Source organism: Oncorhynchus mykiss, chromosome 13 (assembly GCF_013265735.2).
Source record: "Oncorhynchus mykiss isolate Arlee chromosome 13, USDA_OmykA_1.1, whole genome shotgun sequence".
In the NCBI taxonomy this organism is placed as follows: domain Eukaryota; kingdom Metazoa; phylum Chordata; class Actinopteri; order Salmoniformes; family Salmonidae; genus Oncorhynchus; species Oncorhynchus mykiss.
In genome coordinates this window covers 40,528,907-40,542,067 of record NC_048577.1, presented here as the reverse complement: position 1 = coordinate 40,542,067, position 13,161 = coordinate 40,528,907, and the positions used below count along the sequence as shown (strand labels likewise).

At 38.5% G+C, this 13,161-nt stretch overlaps 4 protein-coding genes across 4 annotated transcripts; 2 read left to right on the top strand and 2 right to left on the bottom strand.

Moving 5' to 3' along the window:
• Positions 1-330: 330 nt before the first annotated feature.
• On the bottom strand, positions 331-1,257 carry LOC110486353 (hemoglobin subunit alpha-4-like). The gene is made up of 3 exons (XM_021557875.2): positions 1,083-1,257; positions 689-896; positions 331-598 (listed from the first exon to the last, which is right to left on the bottom strand). Exons 1-3 carry the CDS (start codon positions 1,175-1,177, stop codon positions 470-472), a joined length of 432 nt encoding a protein of 143 aa, XP_021413550.1. The 5' UTR covers positions 1,178-1,257; the 3' UTR covers positions 331-469.
• A 1,698-nt stretch (positions 1,258-2,955) lies between these two features.
• LOC110486352 (hemoglobin subunit beta) lies at positions 2,956-4,014 on the top strand. Its single transcript, XM_021557873.2, has 3 exons — positions 2,956-3,239; positions 3,416-3,638; positions 3,767-4,014. The coding sequence occupies exons 1-3, from the start codon at positions 3,148-3,150 to the stop codon at positions 3,896-3,898; spliced, it is 447 nt and encodes a 148-aa protein (XP_021413548.1). The 5' UTR covers positions 2,956-3,147; the 3' UTR covers positions 3,899-4,014.
• A 2,439-nt stretch (positions 4,015-6,453) lies between these two features.
• LOC110486351 (hemoglobin subunit alpha) lies at positions 6,454-7,357 on the bottom strand. The gene is made up of 3 exons (XM_021557872.2): positions 7,173-7,357; positions 6,753-6,960; positions 6,454-6,643 (listed from the first exon to the last, which is right to left on the bottom strand). Exons 1-3 carry the CDS (start codon positions 7,265-7,267, stop codon positions 6,515-6,517), a joined length of 432 nt encoding a protein of 143 aa, XP_021413547.2. The 5' UTR covers positions 7,268-7,357; the 3' UTR covers positions 6,454-6,514.
• Positions 7,358-8,346: 989 nt separating this feature from the next.
• Positions 8,347-9,266, top strand: LOC110486350 (hemoglobin subunit beta-1-like). Its single transcript, XM_021557871.2, has 3 exons — positions 8,347-8,516; positions 8,731-8,953; positions 9,071-9,266. Exons 1-3 carry the CDS (start codon positions 8,425-8,427, stop codon positions 9,197-9,199), a joined length of 444 nt encoding a protein of 147 aa, XP_021413546.1. The 5' UTR covers positions 8,347-8,424; the 3' UTR covers positions 9,200-9,266.
• The last annotated feature ends 3,895 nt before the right edge of the window (positions 9,267-13,161 follow it).

The following is a 13,161-nucleotide window of genomic DNA, read 5'->3' as shown; positions in this document are numbered from 1 at the left end:
AAAATCTGAGGGGACACAGAGTAAGTGAGGGTGGCTGTGGGGTGGTCCCTAAATGGAATAATTTTGACAAGCTTGCTTCTCTAACTTGATTGATAGCCTGAAATGGCTTATTGGTAGATAGTTATGAGTTTGGGAGATTGGGAACCCATCTGAGCTAGCTAAAGCCAACGTCATACCATTGCTAAATGGCTGGTAGCATTACAGATAAATTATTATTATTATTACGTTTTTTAAGAGGACAAATCTGAGGGGGTACATGCCCCTGTGCCCCCTATGGGTATTACCCCACTGAATGTGAGACAACGAAAATGAAAAACAAACACCTCAGTATGCGTTTCATTTAGGTTTATTGTCAGTGTGTCAATATCGGAAGGACATTAGGTTTGAGAAACATGGATGAACGTCTAATTCTGATGTAAAACTGTGAGAGCTTGAAGCTCGGATGACAGTTTAGCAGCTGAACTCCAGTTTAGCGGTACTTCTCCGCCAGGGCCAGAGCCAGTTGCTGCAGGAACTTGTCCACGGACAAATGGATCTCGGGGGTGAATTCGGCAGGGAAGTAGGCGGCAACGACCACAATCAGGTTGTGAGCCAGGATCTGCAAAGGAAAATGGAGATGGATTATTTCACCTTCACACAGGTAAAAACGTAGATTTTGTTAGTGTTTTTTTGTGTCTTTTTCTCTTACCTTGAAGTTGGTGGGGTCCACCCTCAGCTTGGTGGCGTGCAGTTCACTGAGCTTGGTCAAGAAACCATAAAGGTCGTCCAAGTTGCCAACACATTCATCGATCTGATTCATGATGGTGATGCCGTGCTTCTTCACTGGAGCGGAACCGGGGGCCACGGAAGCCCAGTGGGAGAAGTAGGCCTTGGTCTGGGGGTAGACGACGAGCATCCTGTCGTGGACATTAGAAAGCAGGTGAGCCAAAATTCATTTGAAATAATAATTCACACGGTCGGGGATCCCGTCCATATTTTTGCTGAGATAGGCAAAGCTTCCATATAATTGACTGAGGAGTTGTGTTAATAATTTTAATACATGTACCTAGTTTATAATTGATCATACATCGTTATGTAATTACCTGGAAAGAGCCTGGTCTCCAATCTCATCGGATTTAGGGAGGATCTTGCCCCAGATGGCCTTCACGTTAGCTTTGTCCTTGGCTGAGAGACTCATAGCTGCGTCTTGTCCGTTTATCCACTTAGATGAAGATGCTGAGAAAAGAAGCGTGTGAGCGTAGACTTCTCAGAGGCTGTTTTTATTGAGGCATGAAATAAGGCACGCCCCGATGTAATCTCGGCTCCTCCTCTCATTGGGCATTTTTCCAAGACATGATTCATGTTTTTTTTGTATATGTTATGGAACTGAGCCAATTCGTGTAATGCCCCAAATATGACAATTGCACAAAATCGATTTCGTTTGTAAAAATGCTGTCATAACATTGCATGTATTTATTTCATATAGATTGAATAACAAAGTGTTTTTGAAACACTTAATATCTCAATATTTTCTTTACAGTTAAGGTTTAGTCGTACGGTCTAATATTGCCTATACTCATTGGTGAGTTTAGGCTATGTGATTCTGTACACAAGGCAGTGTTGGGGAGTAGTGGACTGCATGTAGTTCAACGAGTAAGGAAACTACATTTCGTAGTAGCTTGGTGGGAGTTGAACTACATTGAAATCTAGTTAGGGTTTTCAGTAGTTAACTACTCCCCCCCCCCCCCCCCCCCCCCCCCCCATGTAGCAGCTAACTACCGGAATTACACACTATTTTTTTTGCTAAATAAAATAAAATATGGATGAAATATGCAATCATTTACTTTTGGGGGGCATATTAGACCTGACTAATTCTGACTTGAAACATCGTTTTTGTGTTAATAGGCTAAACTACACACTGTCAACCTTTTACCCCAAAGTTCTCTGACAATTTTTACTCTATTATATTTCAGATTTACATATGATCATTTTTTACGAAGTTGTTTGGCTAGTGAACTTCTTTGCCATAGTAACTTTATATTTTTTTTAGGGGTAGCTTTAGTGTAGCTTAATTTCTTCCAGTGTAAAATAATTGCTAATTTTAGTAGCTTCCCCAACACTGACAAATATTTGCAACGTGATTGGATTGGCAACTAGCAACCAAATCAAGACGTGTTGGCTTATATCCAATTTGGCCGATGTAGTCAATATTCACAGTTAATATGAGACATATTATAGACCTGATAATCGGAACGGTTTTGCTTTGGTTGCAAAGCGTAGCCTAGGCCTATCACTAAACATTGTAACAATATATAGGCTACGTGCATTGAATTTCAGAGGAGTTAAACAAAAAGATGTAGTTTCATTGAATGAAATAGGCCAATATCCACATTGAATAGTGTCCAGTTAGAACTTATCAATTCCCCGGATGAAAGCCTATAAAACGACTTGTCACCAACTGACATTTAGAATAATCATTCAAAAAGACCAGATATATGGAACTTTCAAATGGGTGGGGCCGTCTGAATATGAAGATAAAACACGTTTTGAGTCATGCTCTTTTTTAATAGTTTACTCCCAATCTAGGCTTTCAAAAAAGAGACCAAAAATAAACATTTACATCAATAATTATAATTTTATAACGATAATATTGCAATTCAATGTGAATATTACAACGATAAATTAAAAGAGAATATTGTGCTAAATAAGGTTCTATCCTGAGATAATTGGCATTAAAGTTTCCGAACCTACATTGGTTTGAGTGGTGTCAGATATTATTTTGAACTTAACAATATGAATTGGCGTATTTTAGTATGTAGTATGTAGAGAACATTGAACAGAACAAGGCTATGTCAATAACTACATTTGGACAAAAATGCCGATGGAGGCTAATCATGACTTGTTTATTCCATCCATAATCATTTGAATTTGGCAACGCCTAAATGACCAAGCATTATCTTTAAAGGTGGGATGAAGTTGGCTCAATGCCGATATGTGCCACACTCGATGACCTTGCCCCCTCAAGGCATTCATCCAATCATTTTCTGTGTTCTGTTCAGGGCGGAGATACTGAACATCAATAAATTGGACGTCGCAAGAGACAAAAAGCTCAGGAGTCCCTTGTAACATTTTGCAAGTACCAACGGAAATCAACAAACAAACGACAACATGGTCGACTGGACAGATGCTGAGCGCAGTGCCATCGTAGGCCTGTGGGGAAAGATCAGCGTGGATGAGATCGGACCCCAGGCCCTGGCCAGGTACATTCTTATAATATTTATGTAGACATCATTAAATAATAACACAATAATAGTCTACCTAGAATATTTAGCACTAAGTGCGTAGTAGGAAATCGCGGTGTTCACCTTTGGTGCGATACAGACCATATTGATTGTGAAGTATAATTTTAATGGCAGCCTGTTTTATTTCTTTTTAGACTTCTGATCGTGTCTCCATGGACTCAGAGGCACTTCAGCACCTTCGGCAACCTGTCCACACCCGCTGCCATCATGGGTAACCCCGCCGTGGCCAAGCACGGAAAGACCGTGATGCACGGACTGGACAGAGCTGTGCAGAACCTGGATGACATCAAGAACACCTATACTGCACTGAGTGTGATGCACTCCGAGAAACTGCACGTGGATCCCGACAACTTCAGGGTGAATATTGCACATTAACAAACTGAAACAAAATACAAAAATAATTAGTCTTATGAATTAAATAGCGTTATGAGCCGATGTAAAGCTTATTCCAATATTACATTCTCCATCTGGTTCCTTCTCCACAGCTCCTTGCCGACTGCATCACCGTGTGCGTGGCCGCCAAGCTCGGTCCGGTCGTTTTCAGTGCTGATATTCAGGAAGCCTTCCAGAAGTTCCTGGCTGTCGTTGTGTCCGCTCTTGGCAGACAGTACCACTAGAGCATCACTCGACAGCATCAATATGGAAGAGAGATGACACTCCAACTCCAGTCTGTTAGGCTGGAACCTGTGCCATAGCTACACATATTGAAAATAATAAAATACACGTAAAAGCATTTATCTTTTTGAAGTATTGTTTTTTAATGGAAAACGCTCTCCTGCAAATGTACTGGTGGCAAATGGGTTCTAGTTAGGCCTTCAGTGGATTCAAATAAGCGATGCCTAGCCTACACATTTTCAAGTTTGAAAAATAAATGATTTCCTAAAAACCTGGACAGACATGTTTTACATTTAGCAGACGCTCTCATCCAGAGAGTCTGCTGAATCAGACCTTTCGGTTAACAACACTCTTAAGCACTAGGCTGCCTGTCGACCATTACCTAATGTTTGCTACTTGTATTATGATAACTACAGTATATTTAAATATGTATTTTCTTTGTTTTAGATATTTAAATATGTATTTCCTTAGAATTACTGCAATCCACTGTCAACAAATGCTTTTACCATTTTTGGACCTAAAAACCCATTTGTCAATCTTTTTAGCAACATTTTAAACGTCACACCACAATCATGTGAAATTGTTTTCAACACATTATTTGAGTAGCCTAACACAATCCGTATAAAATATGATTTTGGAGCCTTGCCCTCGCCATCACTGGATTTATCCACAGCAATGTGACAGATCGCGCCGTCTTGCAAAACGAGGGCAACTGATGTCGAGCTTTATTCAAACAAATCCGATAAAATACAAAATAGAGCTGCAAGTATTATTGCGGCCTCCGGAGTGGCGCAGCGGTCTATTGCACAGCGCAGTGCTGAAGGCGAGGGCCATGCGAACTCGGATCTGTAGTATGGAAGTTGCAGCGATAGGACAAGACTGCTACTACCAATTGGATATAAAGGAATTGGAGGGTAAAAAAGGCCTATATATATTATTCATTGCATCAATTCACTGTCCATCAACTCCTGTCTGAATCCTATGTCACAGCCACTAACAACTAACAACCCATATGCCTGAAATCCTTACATCATAAAGCAACATGATACAGTAGTCTCGTCGCTGTAGCACATTCAGAGATCGATTGATAGACAGTAATCTTAAATAATTCATAGATTTCAAACGAAAACCACTTTCTGTTTCTCATAGATGGACCAGATTAAAATGCGATGAAAGGCGAATTCCTAATTAGTTCAGGAAGAGTTCTGTGAGACATTCACAGCAATGGGGGAAGACATTTGGATCAAGAGAGACCTTTAGAAAAATATGCACATTTTCTCTAACACTGTATATACAAATATGTATTTTACAGTTATAAGGAAGGTGAAATCTCATAGTTAGTCATTTTATAATTTGATTCTACTATATTTAGAAAGCATATAAGTAATTTGAAGTCTTATTCATACAGTTTTGTTGAACAGGAAATACATCATCTAAATATTTAATGTATTCATATTTGTATATGTACCTAAGCTTGTGTCCTCAAAAGTGACTACACCTCAGCAATTTATAACAATTTTTTACCAGAAAGTGGAGATTTTAACATTTCTTGGAGTGCAGCATTACTATTGTTTATAGCCCTCTCATGATAAATCATTATTTTTGTGGATTATGTAGATTACATTTTAGATTACATTTAGTTACATTTAAGAGTTTTTAAAATGTTTGCATTTGAAACATTATTCTAGAATATTCAGATTATGTATTACATACATACATACATACATACATAAGGTGGTATTTATCCAAACAATGTGATTTGCATAAGTGAATGTTCAACCTTAACATGTGATAACTACACAACAGAACAGATTAACAAGAATGACATTAACTCTCATGGTGGATAAAAATAATTATCTGAAAGCCACATCCCTAAACTACATCTCCAATCTTCTGATCTGACCCACTGGGTAATTTAAGCAATAAGGCCCGAGGGGGTGTGGTATATGGCCAATATACAGTTGAAGTTCGACGTTTACATACACCTTAGCCAAATACATTTAAACTCAGTTTTCACAATTCGTGACGTTTAATCCTAGTAAAAATGCCCTGTTTTAGGTCAGATAGGATCCCCACTGTCACTCCCTGACCTTAGAGATCCCTATTATTCTCTAAGTTTGTTTAGGTCAGGGTGTGACTCGGGTGGGAAAGTATATGTTTTCTATTTCTTTGTTTTTGGCTGAGTGTGGTTCCCAATCAGAGGCAGCTGTCTATCGTTGTCTCTGATTGTGGATCACATATAAAGTTGTCTTTTTCCTTTTGAGGTTTGGTGGGATATTGTTTTCTGTTTAGTGTCTCTACCTGACAGAACTGTGCGCTTTCGTTTTCACTTTGGTTATTTTGTTTGAGTGTTTTTTGAAAATAAAATATCATGAACACTTTCCACGCTGCGCTTTGGTCCACTCCTTTCGACGATACTTTATTTTTATTATGTCTTCATTTCTTTGTCATTCCATTTTTTTTTAAATGTGTGAATCTACTGTATTTATTAGTCTGTTGTATTGCTAACATTCAAATATGGGCTTGATGGTGAAATAAGGACACAAAACAGAACATAACTTAATTCATTGCCCGTTTATTTTATTGTGATAACAACAGCGCAGGAACTGAACTACAATTTATCTGTATTTGTCAGCCAGGGCAGCGGACAAAGCTGCAAGGAATTTATCCACAGCAATGTGCACTTCGGGAGTGAAATCCGCAGGGAAGTGAATAGCCAGGGTCACAAGGATGTTGTGGGACAGAATCTGAAAAGTAGATTTTAAAAGTTAATATTGACGAATTAAGCCAGCAACAGACTTAGAGTTGAAGTCGAGAGTGATAAATATAAAGATAATAAGTTATCTGGGCGCCAACCTTGAAATTGCCAGGGTCAACGCGCAGCTTGAAGGCGTGCAAATCGCTGAGAGCACTCAGTCCTCCGACGAGGTCGTCGATCACTCCGACAGCATTACCAATTGCACCCATGATGGTGCTTCCATGCTTCTTGACTGGGGCAGAGCCGGGGCTCAGGTCAGCCCATTCGGAGAAGTAGGTCTTAGTCTGGGGGTAGGCGGTCAGCATCCTGCAAATGAGTTTGCATACCATTTTAGGCGTATTTAGATGCCTTAACTTTTAAGCATTATGCGTATCTTACTCTTACCATCGTCTGTCTACAATGTAATGCAAGTAGTTGACTTATTGTATGTTAAAATGCTTATTCGGGGTAGGCACATAGGCCGCTGTCAGCGGGTTAAACACAACCATTCTCATCATTCTTCCATTAAGAAGGCTTACCTTCCCAAAGCCTCAGCGCCGACGACATCTGCCTTTCCACTAATCTTGCCCCAGAAGGCCTTGACCACAGATTTGTCTTTTGCTGTCAGACTCATTTTGCTCCTTTTTGATTGACGTGTATTAGATCTACAATAACTGAACCTAACAAGATGACTGCCTATACAACTAGGTCCCTTTATATTACCATAGAGCGGCAGACACGCCCAGCTACTAGGGGACACTCCCCGTACACTGCAACCATCTTTGTCAAAATCCAATAGTAAGAAACGTTATCTTGGCTTTTATCAAATGTTAAGTTAGAATTTCTATATTAGGCCCTCCCATAAGATGTCAGAGGGCTATGTTTGTAATACTATACATCATTAACGTTTTCCTGAAAACATTTTGCCTATGTTTTCGTCTTCTGACTGTACTGTGAAACAATGTATGGTAATAAATTGTACCTGTCAACAATTTTACAATTTGTTTGATTGATAAATATAATAGTACATAATAATGATTATTTATTTCGTTGCATAAACGAAATATGTCTGTATAATCAATCATATATGTCCAATAGGCTAATTCTAAAGCTGCTTCTTGCAAAATATCTAAATATTTAATTGCTAGCTAATTAGCTATTTAAAATTACGATGCACCTTAGTAAATTAAATTGTACAAATCAAAACCACCTTCAAGACCTGCATTCAATTGGAAAATATTTATTCAAGGTGACATATTTGACATTTGTTCGATATGATCCCCAATGAAAAGGTTGATTGGACTTCGAATGATGATCGGGAAAAAAAAGTCAGAAGTCATGCGAGGACATGGGTACACACCTATCTGCAAATAATACAGGACATTCCTGCTTATCATATGTAATGTCTTGAAATTAATCACTTAAAATGGGCGGAACGGTCTGAATCCCCCGATAAAAAAAGAAGGCATAATATTGTCGTAGATAAGGAACTGTAACCAAATTGTAGGCCGGAATTAGCTTGATTCTGTACAAACTAATAAAATAGCATTTACTGTTGTTTTTAACAGACAAATTATTGGATTTTGAAACTGAATTCTCAATAACATCAGGTATAAGAGCTGAAGCTCTCATTAAACACTTGGCCAATACGGATCTTTACCAGAGCCAATCACATGCGCCGCCTCCAGTGGGCGGAGAACACTCATAAATATAAATTGCATGCAGCGTCTCCCTACATAATACATTAATTGTTCAATCTTGTTGCAAAACCGGAAAACAAACACTGACAACATGGCTGACTGGACAGACGCCGAGAAGAGCACCATCAGTGCTGTCTGGGGCAAAGTAGATATCAATGAGGTCGGACCACTGGCTCTGGGAAGGTAGGTTATGGCTTCAGCCTCATTCAAATATATCATCTAATATAGTTTATAGTGGAGATCATGAGTAATTATAACAATATTATACTTGTCCTGTTATCTTATTAATATTGAGTTGATATTAAGTTTGAATGGAGCATATTAGAGTATTAACTAGGCATATAATTTAAATACATTTTAAAATAATCCACATACTTCGGTGTTCTTGCAATGACAGAGTCCTGATCGTCTACCCCTGGACTCAGCGTTATTTCGGCTCTTTCGGAGATGTGTCCACTGCTGCAGCAATCATGGGCAACCCCAAAGTTGCTGCTCATGGCAAGGTCGTGTGTGGAGCTCTGGATAAAGCTGTGAAGAATATGGGCAACATCTTGGCCACATACAAGTCACTGAGCGAGACCCACGCCAACAAACTCTTCGTCGACCCTGAAAATTTCAGGGTAGGCCTTTTGTTTTAGGCTACACGTATAACATTCAGAACAATACGTCTAATTACAAAGGTAAAACAAAACCGACAGTCTTATTTAACATCTTCCTCATTTGTCTTCTGTCCACAGGTGTTGGCTGACGTCCTCACAATTGTCATTGCCGCCAAGTTCGGAGCCGCTTTCACTCCTGAAATCCAGGCAACCTGGCAGAAGTTCATGAAAGTGGTTGTCGCCGCAATGAGCAGTCGGTACTTCTAAATGTACCCCAGACAAGTGATTATGTTCTGACATCCCTGCCTGAGTGAAAATAAAGTCATCGAAACAAGCTGCTGTATTCATATTTGTACAAACAACATTAGGGTTAGGATTGGGGCGGGGGGGGGGGGGGGGGGGGGGGGAGAGTTCCACCACAAAACCCATAACATCAATAATTAGGCAATATAGAGATGGGCATTTCTTAAACCATTGATGGTTTAGGGTCATGAACTATTGTGTAAATGAAGGGCGGCTGCACTGTAAACCCTTATTAGTTATCATCACTCTACAGTGTTGTGGAAACCCGCTGCACTAGTATTCTAGAGTACAGTTACTTACAACGTTACAGCTGGCTTTACTCAAACTATAAGTATTTCATGATCCCAAATGGGCCACAATTTAAAGTTGATTAAACACAAAAGTTTTAGTAAGAGTACATTGTACTCAACATAGTTTGCTAATGAAGTAGATTAGTAGTGTAACACACACTTAATAATTTTTGTCCACTAATGGTAATTTCAGAGTTACCTAAACATAGTAGTTTGAGCTAGATCTACTAAATATTTGGAGTCTGGGCAACATGTTGAAGTATATTTTTTTGAGTACAGAATACTTAAAAGATGTCTGTCCATTAACTTGCTTTTACTCCCTACAACAACTTTAGTTGTAAAGTTCTGTTTGTACTCAAAACATTAAAGCCATAACAACTTGTCACTTATCATGTCACTGTGAATTTAATTGTTTAAGTATCCAAACTGTGTAGCTTTTGCACAACTTACTTACAATTCCAAGTAATATTACTATTTTTTATGTTCATTTCACTTGATTAATAACTTAAATCATTCATGTATCACTGTAATTAATTACTTTAGTTACTATTATTTGGAGTGCATTCAACAAATACTGAATCAACATGTTCAAATTTGAATACAACCTTTGAGGAAATTAAACATAAGACAGTAAAAAAAATAATGCTATCACATTTTAGTCCTGTGTAACTTGATATGTTTTGTTAAGTAACTCAAACAATTTGTAGAAACCAGCTGCACTTCAACATTTTAAGTCAAAAACTACTCTTAAAATCCAAGTTCTTTCTTTCAGTCAACTAGTCTAAAGCAAGTTAGCTTTACAACAGTTTATTTGATTTTATTTGAAACACTGCGGCTTCAGAAACACACATATCTAATTACATGAACGCACCAAACACGATTCATCTATTTTAGCATCCATCAATAGATGAATGCCATTTCTGTACAGCATGACTCATTTTAACAGAACTTTTAAAAGACTATGATAACAAAACCTCCAACTTTCAATCAATTCAATATTGTGTAACACTGCAACATTCCCCATCAACTTAACTGTTAAAACATAAGCACAGTATAATGACCCTTCTTTCTCTAATTAACACTTTCAACTGATGGCTGGTAGCTTCCATTCAATTAAAGTTGTGCTGGAGGTTTTAAAATTAAAATAATGAGGTAGTGATGTGCCGACATCAATTTCAATCTAACAACTTGACTACATTCAACTGTTTAAAATGAAGATTAATGTTGACAATTCACGTTTCTTCCTCTACGACAATTTTCACTCCATTATGTTTACAAAACAAAGTAATACTTGCAGATTATAAAATGTACTTTGTGGTTTCCCCAACGTTCGTATATGTACGGGTCAACAACTCTACACAGATATGCAAACGACCACTCCTTACAACTCCATGAAGATTCCCTATCCATTGTCATCCTCTGGGACCTCGGCCATTTTTCATATGATGACGTCAGCTATGTGAGATTTGTGGCCATTGCCTCTAAAGCGTCCGATATACAAGAATTTGCAAGGTAACTTCACAATGCCAATGTTCAGTTTTCCCAAACAGTAACACTTTCAATTAAACTTTACACCAACTGAAGTCAAGTTACTCTTGTATCTGTGTACATGTTAAGATTAAAGGCCAATAGTATTGCATGACTTTCTCATTTTTGTGATCGGTTTGACTAAATCAAATGCAGGCAGACTTTTTAGTTGCCCACAAAACATTTAATCATCTTCAGTTGTTTTTAAACATTTTTTTTATCCCTAAATCTCTTTTCCTCATAGGATAAAGTAGCTATTTACAATTGTTTAGCGCCATAAATGTTTTTGGTATTGGTACTTTGCAGTTGGTTTTTCAAAGCAAGGACCTTTGGCTTCATTCTGTCCATCCAAGTTTAACAACACTTTTTGTATAAACCCAAAAGTGTTCTTCGTGCAATTCAGGTATCCATGTAGGAGTGAGTACATTAGGCTGTACAAACATACAAAATCAAATCAAATCAAATTTGATTTGGCACATACACATGGTTAGCAGATGTTAATGCGAGTGTAGCGAAATGCTTGTGCTTCTAGTTCCGACAATGCAGTGATATCCAACGAGTAATCTAACCTAACAATTCCACAACTACTACCTTATACACACACAAGTGTAACGGGATAAAGAATATGTACATAAAGATATATGAATGAGTGATGGTACAGGACGGCATAGGCAAGATGCAGTAGTTGGTATAGAGTACAGTATATACAGATGAGATGAGTAATGTAGGGTATATAAACACAAAGTGGCATAGTTTAAAGTGGCTAGTGATACATGTATTACATAAAGATGGCAAAATGCAGTAGATGATATAGAGTACAGTATATACATATACATATGAGATGAGTAATGTAGGGTATGTAAACATTATATTAAGTGGCATTGTTAAAGTGGCTAGTGATACATTTTTACATCAATTCCCACCAATTTCCAATTTTACAAGTGCATCAGGCCAGCACTGGAAATCCTTCATAACCATGTTCTCAAAGACCACGGAGACTCTTCCTGGATGGAACAACCTCGCACACAGCAGCTACATCTCCATCGTCATCAATGACTGAGATGATGGCTGCTGGTCTCTTGATGGCTGCAGGGTCTTGGGATGTTCCCTCATGAGAAAGAACATGAAAATGTAATTATCATGTCACAATAAACTCTTATGAAGACACACAAGTAGTTTCTCCCATCCTTTATTTTGGGTCAAAGAATATTTGAACAACCTCGCACACAAACAATCCACCGTGCAAGTTATGAACACTCCAGTTTCCAGTGTTTAATTGCTATATTGTAATTACTTCGCCACCATGGCCTATTTATTGCCTTACCTCTCTTATCCTACCTCATTTGCACATGCTGTATATAGATTTTTCTACTGTACTATTGATTGTATGTTTGTTTATTCCATGTGCAACTCTGTGTTGTTGTATGTGTCAAACTGCTTTGCTTTATCTTGGCCAGGTCGCAGTTGCAAATGAAAACTTGTTCTCAACTGGCCTACCTGGTTAAATAAAGGTGAAATAAAAAAAAAAAAAATGAAAAGTCATCCTCTTGGAGTATTGCTGGAAGACATCTGAGGACAACAGTTCATCTGTGTTCACATCACGTGGTTGCTACAGAGAAACATTACAAACATGAACTATAGATTTGTGTAAGGGTATCACTGATCTTAAAATGTAACATTTCAATCAATTCATTTGCTTTACACTTTGCTTACTGATTTAATTTCTATACCTGTGTAACGATCTGGGCGTAGTGGGTGTGAGGTCAAGCGCATGAAGCAGAGAGTTCAGGGTAGTGCTATTTAATGCACAAACGGCGAACATAAGCCACCCCACGACACACAGGGCGCACACAAAAAATGCCCCAAACACGGGGACTTAAAAAGTCCAGCCAAAACCCACGAAATGGGAAACACGTTAACCTCAAATGTGCACACTAGTCACACAAACAATCCCGCACAAAGAGCAGGCGGGCCTACTGGTTGACATAGCCCGACTAATCAGCCTAAACTCAAAACAGGTGAAACCAATAAACAGAAAGGGGGAAAAGGATCAGTGGCAGCTAGTAGGCCGGTGACGACGAGCGCCAAGTGCCACCCGAACAGGAAGGG

Excerpts from the sequence above, each read along its gene's own strand:
- LOC110486352 (XM_021557873.2), top strand. The coding sequence starts at position 3,148 with ATGGTCGACTGGACAGATGCTGAGCGCAGTGCCATCGTAGGCCTGTGG. Across the intron at positions 3,240-3,415 it reads GGACCCCAGGCCCTGGCCAG|ACTTCTGATCGTGTCTCCAT; the intron begins GTACATTCTTAT and ends ATTTCTTTTTAG. Across the intron at positions 3,639-3,766 it reads TGGATCCCGACAACTTCAGG|CTCCTTGCCGACTGCATCAC; the intron begins GTGAATATTGCA and ends CCTTCTCCACAG.
- LOC110486353 (XM_021557875.2), bottom strand. The coding sequence starts at position 1,177 with ATGAGTCTCTCAGCCAAGGACAAAGCTAACGTGAAGGCCATCTGGGGC. Across the intron at positions 897-1,082 it reads GGAGACCAGGCTCTTTCCAG|GATGCTCGTCGTCTACCCCC; the intron begins GTAATTACATAA and ends TGTCCACGACAG. Across the intron at positions 599-688 it reads TGGACCCCACCAACTTCAAG|ATCCTGGCTCACAACCTGAT; the intron begins GTAAGAGAAAAA and ends TTTCCTTTGCAG.
- LOC110486351 (XM_021557872.2), bottom strand. The coding sequence starts at position 7,267 with ATGAGTCTGACAGCAAAAGACAAATCTGTGGTCAAGGCCTTCTGGGGC. Across the intron at positions 6,961-7,172 it reads GGCGCTGAGGCTTTGGGAAG|GATGCTGACCGCCTACCCCC; the intron begins GTAAGCCTTCTT and ends ACTCATTTGCAG. Across the intron at positions 6,644-6,752 it reads TTGACCCTGGCAATTTCAAG|ATTCTGTCCCACAACATCCT; the intron begins GTTGGCGCCCAG and ends TCTACTTTTCAG.
- LOC110486350 (XM_021557871.2), top strand. The coding sequence starts at position 8,425 with ATGGCTGACTGGACAGACGCCGAGAAGAGCACCATCAGTGCTGTCTGG. Across the intron at positions 8,517-8,730 it reads GGACCACTGGCTCTGGGAAG|AGTCCTGATCGTCTACCCCT; the intron begins GTAGGTTATGGC and ends TTGCAATGACAG. Across the intron at positions 8,954-9,070 it reads TCGACCCTGAAAATTTCAGG|GTGTTGGCTGACGTCCTCAC; the intron begins GTAGGCCTTTTG and ends TTCTGTCCACAG.